Source organism: Salvelinus sp. IW2-2015, linkage group LG32 (genome assembly GCF_002910315.2).
Source record: "Salvelinus sp. IW2-2015 linkage group LG32, ASM291031v2, whole genome shotgun sequence".
In the NCBI taxonomy this organism is placed as follows: Eukaryota; Metazoa; Chordata; class Actinopteri; order Salmoniformes; family Salmonidae; genus Salvelinus; species Salvelinus sp. IW2-2015.
In genome coordinates, this window is record NC_036871.1 from 5,209,663 (window position 1) to 5,222,770 (window position 13,108).

Sequence of the window (13,108 nt, forward strand, 5' to 3'; positions counted from 1 at the left end):
GTAACTCATTGATGATGTGTAACTTAATGTGTAATTTAACTATGTTTTTTCTTAACATACCAAGTACAACATTCGAATTAAAATCCTTTTTGAGGTATATATTATCCCACCCATTTTCAATTTAATGTCCTCATTGTCACGGATCCCTCCGGAACTTTTCATTAAGCACACCTGGCCCCTATTCCCAGTGATTTCGTAATTGTATAAGTGTGGTTTACCAGTGTCCTGTCGATTATTGTTCCCATGTCCGTTGGTGGTGTGAGTACCTATGCGTTGGTGCAGCTGTTATGCTGCGTGCTATTTATATTGTGTATTACGGGTATCGTGTCGTTCAACGAGGTTTGGGTACAGCCCAGTGTTTTTGTACGCGTGTTTGTTTTGGGAGTATTAAAAACCCCTATTGTGTATTCCTGCACCTGTCTCCAAAATCCTTTATACCAACGTGACACTCTTTGTCATGTTGTATCCTGGCCACATTCTTAACAGTTTGGCCTGTCAATTGATCACTGTGGGTGGGATTGTCAGGGAGAAGAAGGATATTAGTGTCTTGGATCAGAAAACCCATCGGTATCTGGCACGACCTCCATTTGCCTCATGCAGTGCGACGCATCTCCTTCACATAGAGTTGATCAGGCTGTTGATTGTGGCCTGTGGAGTGTTGTCCCACTTCTCTTCAATGGCTGTCCAAAGTTGCTGGATATTGGCGGGAACACACTGTGGTACATGTTGATCCAGAGCATCCCAAACATGCTCAATGGGTGACATGTCTGTTAAGCATGCAGGCTATGTGTAACGTCTGCTTCCAGCTCACACTCTCAAACACATAGGTCCCCTGAACGCAGCTCACTCTAGAATCCAATCAACTGAATTCTGATCACCTGTTCACACACCTATATGTCATTTACACACAATATTTAGTTCAGTTCTTTGCACCCCATCATTGTGAGGTATTGTTTGTTTTGCTACACATTCTATTCGGAGCTCTGTTTATTTCCATATTAGTCCTCCTGTGTATCGTAGTTTTTGGCCCTCCTCCTTTTTCCCTGCCTGTACTGTTTTAGATTCCCTGTGTATGACKTTCTGCCTGTCCCTGGAACCTGCTACCTGCCTCCTCCTGTGGTCCTTTACTAAACAAACACCTGCTGCGTCCTGCGCTTGAAACCAGCACTCTGTCTCCCATCATACTTATTATAGAATACCTCACCAAAAACTACAGATGGATTCAGCGGAGCTGCAGCTACATCTAACTCGACAGGAGGAACMAATCGATGAACTCTGTGACCTCCTTTGCCAGTCCATTCCTGTTTCACCAATATCAGGTGCCACAGTCTCCTCCCGTTCATCTCCCCCRATATCCATGCCTAATAAATACGACGGCTCCCCAGGGAAATGTCAAGGATTTCTCATGCAATGTAACCTGTACATAGACCATCACCCCGCTGACTTCACCTCTGACAAAGACAGGGTGGACTTCGTCATCTCCCTACTCACAGGCAAAGCTCTGGATTGAGTCACAGCCCTGTGGGCCGCTCAAAGTTCTGATCTGTCCTCTGAATCACGTTTCCACGCCCTCTTCAAGGAGGTGTTCGACCATTCAGCTTGATGTCGTCACACCGGGGACCTGTTACGTGAGCTGCGACAGGGCCGTTGCTCCACCACTGAGTATGCCCTTGAGTTCCGCACCYTGGCTGCCGGCAGTGGATGGAGTGAACCAGCTCTCCTTGTCTACCGGAGGGGTCTAAATCGGGAGTTACATACCAAACGTCAGCAAACAGGTAACACAAACAAAAAACGATTCATGCAGAAGCGGGGAACAGAGCTGGGGAACTGACAYATATAGGGGAGGTAATAAACAGGTGATTGAGTGAGTCCAGGTGAGTCCAATATCGCTGATGCGCGTGTCGAGGGAAGGCAGGTGTGCGTAATGGATGATAGGAGTGCGTGATGCAGGGCAGCCTGGCGCCCTCAAGCGCAAGGGGGGGAGAGCGGAAGCAGATGTGACACATGTGCGGTTCTCTAACTGTTTTAGAGCTCTGAGGCCCAAGCAGATCTTGTCTGCTAAATGAACTAGTGTAGCCCACAGCTATTTGGCATAGCCAGATCAGGAGCTAACAGAAGGACAACTCAAAAGTATGCTATTCTGTTCTTCAGAAATAGACTACATTTTCTMATCATGTTTCTTATAAATWAATAATGGATTTATTGTGAAGGTGTAGGCTATATAACATGGATTGATTAGACTTCGTGAAATGTAGATGTTCTAAAGGTCTGCATTAGTGACTTGTTAGGCTATGTGTGGAAGCCAGGAGATGCTAAATGTGTTTGTTAATTAATGGTCAATTACCGTGAGACTGACAGGTATTTGCGAGACTGACAGGTATTTGCGTGACAATCACCGGCTGACTACATTTTGTGACCGCCACAGCCCTAGTTGTGTCAATGCCAGGCTGTAAAATAAAGTGTTACCAAATGATCCATTAATCCTACATTGTTTCATAAAAACGACTAAATGGCCTAGGACTGCGTTTCCGAGAAAGTGTTTCCCAAACTGTTCATGTTTCTCATGATCCTAGGCAGGAGGGGGAATMTAGAAGGGAGGAGGAGGTCCTAGGGTGGGGTATTCATAAGGGAAATAGTTTGTACTTATTAAATAGTGAGATAAGAGTCAGTAATGGTGACACATTCTTTGACCCCGTAAATCTATTAAGAAATAAATGATTAGAGAAAAGCTTTAGAAAAATCACCAAAGCTTTATTTTCCCTTTCACATGAATTGTCATTCAAAAATAACTTGACATTATATTATACAAATACTAACTGTAAAAAAAAATCTAATACAAGATTTATGCTGCCATCATATAAAATGAAGTCCCTTGAGCAGTATCTTCAATAAAGTACCTCATACTGTGAAATTATTACAAATGATTATCGTTTCAGTCAAAATGTTCCAGTGAAATGACTTTTCTGACTGATCCAAAAATGTCCAAACATCCAGCTGATGAGACACTAAGTCAGTAGCTGCTACTTGATATGGCCTTGTTTCATTAATGATTTCTTTACAACAGTACCAAACATGGTGCCTTAACGCTCACTGGAAACAGAAGATCATCTTTATTCCAGAAACTACAGAGCGCTGGACGCTCTTTAAACATTCTCTCAGTTAACTTGCAACATATTTTTGATTTGCTTGGAGGTAGTCTCGTCATTCAGATGTTTTGTTGTGTACCTGAATGTGAAGAAAGAGAGTACAGTCTGAGCATCTATCCAAAACAACACTAGTATTACCTAAAAACAATATTAACATTAGATTGCAGCTAAATGGTTTAAATCGTCTTATTAACATCCACATATTTGCTCTGAAGAATTGCTGAGTAATTTGATGTCCTGATGGAAAGGTCTGGACTCTAGGGTAAGATAACATAGATAAGAAAGCATTTTATTGTCTGCTTCACAGGAATGTGCCTCATAAATAAACTCCTTACAGGACATAAAAATAGATAACATACAACATACAAAAACATATGGCGGGCAGGGGACAGAACAGAGTGGCTTAGTCGGTGTAAAATATCATCACTTCTGGCGAAACAGTGTTCAAGGACAAATCAACAACATGCTAGTATAGTAGTGGCCTGAGGGCACACACTTAATGTGTTATAGCTGCTGCCTTACCAGGAACTAARSGGGATCCTTYATAAATACAAATACAAAACACAAACAATGTAATATAAKATGGGTGGACAACTTCAGTCATGGGTGGCTGCAATGCCAAACTCTTACACATCTGATTAATCTAATCATGGTCAACTTTGAAGAGCCATAAATTGGTTGATTACATGAGTCAGGTGTGTTAGTGTGGCCCTTTAGGGCTGAAGTTGTGACCCCTGTCATTGAAAAGTCATTGAACATGTAGTTAGCATGTAAGTACAAACACGCTATTATACATTCAAGTTGGCAGATAACCACAGCATGTACAGGAAAGAGATGCCACTTACCTGAGAGCGTTTAYCAGGCCTTCCACACTGCTTTGAGGCTGATCCTTTAAGACTTTGATGCACCCTTTCATCTATACCAAAACAAAGTCAGTTACACATTTATGGTTCCATATGTCAGTGTCCCTGTATGTATTCCTGTGGGATCCCTAGGAGGTYCACATTTTTGTTTTAGCCCAGCAGTAACACACCTGATTCAACTAACCATGGGCTGGTTGTTAGTGGATTATTTAATTTGTGTTGTTGGACTAGAACAACGTTTCCCCTCCCTGGTGATACAACAGTGATAAATTACGTCGCTTTTCAGGTATGACAACGTCTGGGGCTGTATGTATTACGCACCTCAGAGTAGGAGTGCTGATTAAGGATCAGTTTGTCCTTTGAGATCACAATGAATCAGATTACATAGACAGGGGAGACCTGATCCTAGATCAGCAGTCCTACCCTGAGACGCTTGATACATACGGCCACAATAAATGTCATAAGAACTCTGTTAACGCACCTCGATCTTGGAGGACTTGACGAAGGCTCCAGCAGGGTGAACATAGTCATAAAGAATGATCACTCCCACCATCACACGCAAACAGAAGGACACAGTATCCTCGCTGGCAAAACGGCTACGGTATTCCCTGTGGACGCACACACACACAAACACGTGTGCGCAAAGACAAAAAACAAACAGCATTTTTAGATAATGTTTACTGTTCAAAGAAATGAAACTTCAAAGCAGATCCCACAAAGCAGACACACTTCATGGTAGAAAGTACAGTACAGAATKATTTGTGATCTGACTTTCTGAATGTCACAGAGGGGAAAATAAATTGGATTAGAAAAGAGGTCTGTCTCACGGCGTTTCCAGCATGACTTTGCATACGCTGGCCATCGTGCACAAGCAGTCCGTTGTGTTTTCAATGGGTAGATCTGTGTTCTGGTCAAATCAACAGAAAACACCATCTTATTGACACAGCTTTTGTTACCATTTTCATTGATGTTTTCCTAAAGCAAAACAGCCCTAAACGGTGCAATTTTATTTGACTGTGCGATACTGTTTAAAGAAAAACTGCTGTACGATAAGCCAGAAGATGAGAATAAACTACGTAGATAACACATTTTGCCATGTCTGTTTTCCATGATCACTGTCAAAGAAACGGATACTGTAGCTCCCTCTTTATCTGTATCAGAGACAGACGCTGCCCTGATCCATGACATTTGGCAAATTACAATTCAACTGAAGTCAACAAGTTGTCCAGTGAACTGCCTATCCAGGACTTTAACACTATGAAATAGGAGCTATTATTCTTAATCAATGTAACGCTTTTTCACTTACGTCTGAAACAAACTTTGTTGTAGCGTCGCTTAGCGTTTTCAGCATGGGCGTGGCATTGGCGTAGAACAGAGACATCCGATTGGCCAGCTCATTGTTGACTTCGTTCTCCTCCTCTGCCTGAAAGCAAAAGAGTTGGGCCAGGATTTAATCAGATCAGCGGTAACCCGTGTTAGCAGACAAACACGTAGCTTTTTTTCCCGGCAGTGTCTGAGATGTAACTGAGTTAGAGCTGTCAAATCGGTGACAGCATGGCTGCTCTTATGGTCATTGTCACAAAACCACACCGTCCTTATAACCCACAAGAGTTACAAGTTCTAAACAAGAAAGTCAGGCTATCTAGAAATAATGACACTCAAATGTAAAATCATTAAAGAAACTAAGGATTTCTATCAGCCTAATTGAGTACATCATGCATTCCTGTGTTCAAACTTGTAATGTGGCTGCATGGGATTTCTACTAATGCGACTCAGTGAATCCAATGGCAATGTCCGCGATAAGTAACGTAAGGGGCCGCTTGTGTATTTGACAGCTCTAATGTAGTTACACCTCAGACACCGCCTAAACAACAGCAATGAAAAGCTATGTGTTTGTTGGCTAACATGGGTTACGGCTGATCTAATTGAATCCTGGCCTTGGTGTCTTTCAAACAAAAACAGAATTGAAAGAAGTATACAATAGGATTAGTGCTGTTAGGATGTTAGAAATGTTTTATCGTTCTTTAKAAAGTACTTTTAAAAGTGTTAATATAACACCATACTTCACAAGAAGGCCGGACGGAAAAACACCAGCATCAAAACCTATGGCTATATCCTTAAATATTGCAATTTTGAATTATATATTTTTTTACAAATATTTAATTTAGTYTATCATTTCAAATTCGTATGCAAAATACAGTTGAAGTTGGAAGTTTACATAGACTTAGGTTGGAGTCATTAAACATATTTTTTATGTTTGGAGGAAAAAGGGGGAGGCTTGCAAGCCGAAGAACACCACCCCAACCGTGAAGCACGGGGGTGGCAGCATCATGTTGTGGAGCTGCTTTGCTGCAGGAGGGACTGGTGCACTTCACGAAATAGATGGCATCATAAGGCAGGAAAATTACGTGGATATATTGAAGCAACATCTTAAGACATCAGTCAGGAAGTGAAAGCTTAGTCACAAATGGGTCTTCCAAATGGACGATGACCCCAAGCATACTTTCAAAGTTTTGGCAACATGGCTTAAGGACAACAAAGTCAAGGTATTGGAGTGGCCATCACAAAACCCTGACCTCAATCCTATAGAAAATTTGTGGGCAGAACTGAAAAAACATGTGCGAGCAAGGAGGCCTACAAACCTGACTCAGTTACACCAGCTCTGTCAGGAGAAATGGGCCAAAATTCACCCAACTTATTGTGGGAAGCTTGCGGAAGGCTACCCGAAACGTTTGACCCAAGTTAATTTAAAGGCAATGCTACCAAATACTAATTGAGTGTATGTAAACTTCTGACCCACTGGGAATGTGATGAAAGAAATAAAAGCAGAAAGAAATCATTCTCTCTACTATTATTCTGACATTTCACATTCTTCAAATAAAGTGGTGATCCTAACTGACTCAAGACAGGGAATTTTTACTAGGATTAAATGTCAGGAATTGTGAAAAACTGAGTTTAAATGTATTTGGCTAAGGGGTATGTAAACTTCCTGTTTCAACTGTAACTTGTGAAGTTTGGGCAATTCATTCTATCAAAACTGTAATAAGACGTTACACAGTCAGCACACTATTTGCTGTGCCGTTCTGCATGCATTCTACATGGCACTTTACATACGCTCTTCTGTCTGCCTCATTACATAGGCCCTCAAGTAATTATTCCCCAGCCGCAGGGGCTCTTAATTGGAGACACAAGGTCAATGATCCCCCTGTCTCGTCAACGCCCATGGGGCTTTCCCTTTGATCAATGGGAGGATGAGGTGACTAATGTACTACTGTTAGAATCCATTTACCGTGGGTATGTTTAACTGTGTGTGTGTATATACAGTACCAGTCAAACGTTGATATGAAAATGTATGCACTCACAAATGTAAGGCGCTCTGGGTAAGAGCATCTGCTAAATGACTTAAATGTAAATGTACACTCACGGCAACATTGTTGATGCGCATGCGGTTGAGGGTTCTCCTGTAGTAGCTGAAATCATTCTGGATGGCAGGGTTCGTCATCTGTAAAAGAGGGTGCAAATGTCAACACGAAATCACTCATGATTATCTTCAATGTCCCACAGTGGGGAGTTGAGGAGGGATTGTGGCAATTTGAAATCCAGTTATTAGTACTTAGCCTGTCGTACTAGCCTATCTCCTGGCCTATAGTCCCTGTGCCCAAGAACACTAAGGCAACCTGCCTAAATAACTACAGACCCGTAGCACTCACGTCCATAGCCATGAAGTGCTTTGAAAGGCTGGTAATGGCTCACATCAACACCATTATCCCAGAAACCCTAGATCCACTCTAATTTGCATACCGCCCAAACAGATTCACAGATGATGCAATCTCTATTGCACTCCACACTACCTTTTCCCACCWGGACAAAAGGAACACTTACGCGAGAATGCTATTCATTGACTACAGCTCAGCGTTCAACACCATAGTACCCTCAAACTCATCACTAAGCTAAGACTCCTGGGACTAAACACCTCCCTCTGCAACTGGATCCTGGACTTCCTAACGGGCCGCCCCCAGGTGGTGAGGGTAGGTAGCAACACATCTGCCACGCTGATCCTCAACACTAGAGCCCCTCAGGGGTGAGTGCTCAGTCCCCTCCTGTACTCCCTGTTCACCCACGACTGCGTGGCCAGGTACGACTCCAACACCATCATTAAGTTTGCAGACGACGCAACAGTGGTAGGCCTGATCACAGACAACGATGAGACAGCCTATAGGGAGGAGGTCAGAGACCTGGCCGGTTGGTACCTGAATATCAACCTATCCCTTAACATAACCAAGACTAAGGAGATGATTGTGGACTACAGGAAAAGGAGGACCGAGCACGCCCCCATTCTCATCGACGGGGCTGTAGTGGAGCAGGTTGAGAGCTTCAAGTTCCTTGGTGTCCACATCACCAACAAACTAGAATGGTCCAAACATACCAAGACAGCCGTAAAAAGGCTACGACAAAGCCTATTCCCCCTCAGGAAACTAAAAAGATTTGGCATGGGTCCTCAGAGCCTCAAAAGGTTCTACAGCTGCACCATCGAGAGCATCATGACTGGTTGCATCACTGCCTGGTACGGCAACTGCTTGGCCTCCGACCGCAAGACACTACAGAGGGTAGTGCGTACGGCCCAGTACATCACTGAGGCTAAGCTGCCTGCTATCCAGGACCTCTACACCAGGCGGTGTCAGAGGAAGGCCCTAAAAATTGTCAAAGACCCCACCCACCCCAGTCATAGACAGTTCTCTCTACTACTGCATGGCAAGCAGTACCGGAGCGCCAAGTCTTGGACCAAAAGGCTTCTCAACAGCTTTTACCCGCAAGCCATAAGACTCCTGAACAGGTAATCCAAAACCAAACCAAACACACTACTGCTACTCTCTGTTTATCATATATCCATAGTCACTTTAATCATATCTACATGTACATACTACCTCAATTAGCCCGACTAACCAGTGCCTGTATTTAGCCTCGCTACTGTTATTATTCACTGTCTTTTTACAGTTTTTTATTTCCTTACTTATCTATTGTTCACCTAACACCTATTTTTTACTTAAAGATTCCACTGTTGGTTAGGGCCTGTAAGTAAGCATCTCACTGTAAGGTGAACACCTGTTGTATTCAGCGCACGTGACAAATAAACTTTGATTTGATTTATTCTCCCTGTCATCTTCTCTCCCTCTTTCATTCTCTCCGTATCATCTCATTCATTTTATATCTCCATCACTTTCTTTGTCTCTGATCATTTTTTGTTAAGTAACACTTAATACCATTATACAAAAAAAATGACCACAGTGGAGATTTTAGTGATTCATCCTTACTATTCCCTCGTGATCTCAGATTTCTTGTACTCTTTCATTCAGAATATCGTTATTTTCTCCCTGCCAAAATAATACTAGGCGGAGGAATGTGCATTTGAAAGGAGTTGAGGATACTGACGACCACAGACTAAAACATGGAAACTCTTCTTACCAGTAAAATATATAAACCATTCCCAAAAAACGTTCTGCGCTTACCTCTATCGTGAGGTTAAAAACAAACTTGACAACTATCTCTTCTCTTTCGGCTTCCTACTCATGAAATGTGTCTTCCGCGTTGAACCCAACCCCTCTGAATCAGAGAGGTGTGGTGGGCTGCCTTAATCGACATCCACGTCTTCGGCGCCCGGGGAACAGTGGGTCAACTGCCTTGCTCAGGGGCAGAATGACAGATTTTTACCTTGTCAGCTCGGGTATGAGCATTTAAAAGGGATCAGAGATAAACATTTTAAAGAGGTGGAGGGTATAAAATCAAGGAAGAACTACCCTCTCCCCTCTCTCTCTATTCCCCTTTCTTTTCATTAATAATCCTAAAGGTCAAAGACAGAGAGAAAGAGGGCAACTTGAGCTGAAGGGCAGAAAGGTGGTTCTCATATCCATAGCAGTGTTGTTGACAGTCAGAAGTCTGGTACATGGGGAGGTTGGTAGAGGTGAGTCAATCTACAGTACCTTCAGAAAGTATTCACATCCCTTGACTTTTTCCACATTTTGTTGTTACAAAATGGGAATAAAATGGATTCAATTGTKATTTTTTTGTCAACGATCTACCCAAAATACTCTGTAATGTCAAAGTGGAAGACAAATTCATGAAAAATAAAACACTACTATATCTTGATTAGATAAGTATTCAACCCCCTGAGTCAATACATGTTAAAATCACCTTCGGCAGCAATTACAGTTGAGTCTTTCTGGGTAAGTCTATAAGAGCTTTGCACAACTGGATTGTACAATTTGCACATTATACTTTTTAAAATGTATTCTTAAAGCTCTATCAAATTGGATGTTGATCATTGCTAGACATCCATTTTCACTTCTTGCCATTTCAAGCAGATTTAAAACTGTAACTCGGCCCGTCAGGAACATTCACTGTCTTCTTGATAAGCAACTCCAGTGTAGATTTAGCCTTGTATTTTAGGTTAAGCAGTGCTCACCAGACACTGCTTTCAACCAGTGTAAGGTAGAAAGCAGAATGAACCATGTTTTCCTCTAGGATTTTGCATGTGCTTATCTCCATTCCGTTTGTTTTTTTATTCTGAAAAATGATCTAGTCCTTAATGATTACAAGCATACCCATAACATGATGCAGCCACCACTATGTTTGAAAATAAGGAGAGTGGTGCTCAGTAATGTGTTGGATTAGCCCCAAACATAACACGTTGTATTCAGGACAAAAAGTGAAATACTTTGCCACATTTCTTGGCAAAAACAGACACAGTTCGCCAGCACCCAGCAGGTGATCACTTTAAACACACAAGACAACAAACGATAGGACAGCCACTAGCTGCTTTTAGCCATTGGTTGTTGCAGTGTGTCCAACATTTAAAGAGCGCTGCGGTCTAACTAATGAGAATACCTGAAGTATGAATGGCGCCGGAGAAGATGGCTGACGTTTTACGTGCTCCTAACCGAATGTTATTTTTTTGTGGTTTTTATGCGTTGTTTGTAACTTATTTTTTAACTTATTCTGTACATTACGTTTTTGCTACCATCTCTTATGACCGAAAATAGGTTCTGGACATCAGAACAGCGATTACTCACCACGAACTGGCAGAAGCTTTTTTTTCCTTTAACGAGTCAGACGAGCCCGACGTGAAGGACATACTGCTTTCCCGGGAACAGGTGCAAATCCCCATCATTTGCGTGAAGAGAAGAAGGAGAAAAAGAGGACGGAGCTCGGGCTGCCTTCTGAGAATTCGTAGGTGATCGAATAAACCCCCACCGTTCTACATGCTAACATGCAATCATTGGAAAATAAAATAGACGACATGCGAGGAAGATTAAACAATCAACGGGATATTAAAAACTGTAATATCTTAGACTTCACAGAGTCGTGGCTGAACGACGACATTATCAACATACAGCTGGCTGGTTATACGCTGTATCGGCAGGATAGAACAGCGGCGTCTGGTAAGGGGGGATGGACTATGTATATTTGTAAACAACAGCTGGTGCACGATATCTAAGGAAGTCTCTAGGTTTTGCTCGCCTGAGGTAGAGTATCTCATGATAAGCTGTAGACCACACTATCTACCTAGAGTGTTTTCATCTGTATTTTTCATAGCTGTCTACATACAACTACAGACCGATATTGGCACTAAGACTGCACTCAATGAGCTGTATTCCGCCACAAGCAAACAGGAAAACGCTCATCCAGAGGCAGCTCTCCTAGTGGCCGGGGACTTTAATGCAGGGAAACTAAAATCAGTTTTACCAAATTTCTATCAGCATGTTAAGGGAAAAAACTCTAGACCACCTTTACTCCACACACAGAGACGCGTACAAAGCTCTCCCAATGCTGTCGGGGGTACGCCAAATAAAAATGTGATTCATATATWTTTTTTTTAAATAAAAATAAAATCTTCACATTTTCTAACAGTCCATTTAGATTTTCCAACGGGGCTATACATTTTGGTGAGTTTTTTTTCTTGCCTGAGTAGCCTCGTTTCACTGTCAAAATAGAAATTAAACCATCTAGTGTTCAGCGAAATAACAACACAAGGTCAAATACCGGTAGCCTAGTCAAATAATTAACCTCCAATCACATTAACCGTTACTCTCTCACGGGAAACCATCACTATTGCACAGACATTTAGAAGCGAAACATGACAATTTGAAAAATAAGCTACGMGATTTTTTTTTGCAAGAATAATGACTACTTTCGAGTAGTAAGACATGTATAAAAAGAAGCGTCTTATATTGTGAGCTACCGAGTGGCTAGGATAGGCAAGCTCCATACTATTGTGGAGGACTTAATTCTTCCTGCTGCCACGGATATGGCTGGGACAATGCTGGGGGAAAAGGCCCAAAAAACTATACAGACAATCGCTTCATCAAACATCACTGTTTCACGATGCATCAGTGACATGACAGGAGATGTTTAAAAACAATTACTGCTTCGCATACACGCCAGTGAGTTCTGTGCGTTACAGCTGGATGAGTCAACAGACGTGGCGGGCCTGGCACAGCTCCTGGTATATGTCCGTTACGTTTATGGGGGGTCAATTAAGGAAGACATCCTCTTCTGCAAACCACTGGAAACCAGAACAACATGAGAGGATATTTTTTAAGTACTGGACAGCTTTGTGACATCAAATGGACTTTGGTGTTCAAGATGTGTTGGTATCTGTACTGATGGCGCAAAAGCCATGACAGGGAGACAGAGTGGAGTGGTAACGCGCGTGCAAGCAGTTGCTCCCGATGCCACTTGGGTACACTGCAGCATCCACCTTGCTGCCAAGGGAATGCCTGACAGCTTGAAAGACGTTTTGGACCCTACAAGTGAAAATGGTTCACTTTGTTAAAGCAAGGCCCCTGAACTCTTGTGTATTTTCTGCATTATGCAATGATATGGGCAGCGACCATGTAACGCTTTTACAACATACAGAAGTGCGCTGGTTATCAAGGGGCAAAGTATTGACACGTTTTTTTGAATTGAAAGATGAGCTTAAAGTTTTCTTTACTGACCATCATTTTCATCTGGYTGATGTTTTTTCTTGCCTGAATGATCTGAATCTAGGATTACAGGGACTCTCAGCAACTATATTCAAAGTGCGGGACAAAATTGAGGCAA

The 13,108-nt window shown here is 42.3% G+C and overlaps 1 protein-coding gene across 1 annotated transcript in view; it reads right to left on the reverse strand.

Annotated features, from left to right (window-relative positions):
• Positions 1 to 2,730: 2,730 nt before the first annotated feature.
• fam49ba (family with sequence similarity 49 member Ba) overlaps positions 2,731 to 13,108 on the reverse strand; it is a 44,121-nt gene continuing 33,743 nt past the window's right edge. Inside the window, exons 6-11 of the mRNA XM_023977696.2 lie at positions 7,434 to 7,511; positions 5,316 to 5,432; positions 4,837 to 4,916; positions 4,491 to 4,617; positions 3,992 to 4,062; positions 2,731 to 3,225 (exon numbers count right to left, since the gene is read on the reverse strand). Of these exons, the coding sequence (XP_023833464.1) occupies positions 3,156 to 3,225; positions 3,992 to 4,062; positions 4,491 to 4,617; positions 4,837 to 4,916; positions 5,316 to 5,432; positions 7,434 to 7,511 (543 nt within the window). The 3' untranslated portion in view covers positions 2,731 to 3,155. The remainder of the gene's footprint in view (positions 3,226 to 3,991; positions 4,063 to 4,490; positions 4,618 to 4,836; positions 4,917 to 5,315; positions 5,433 to 7,433; positions 7,512 to 13,108) is intronic.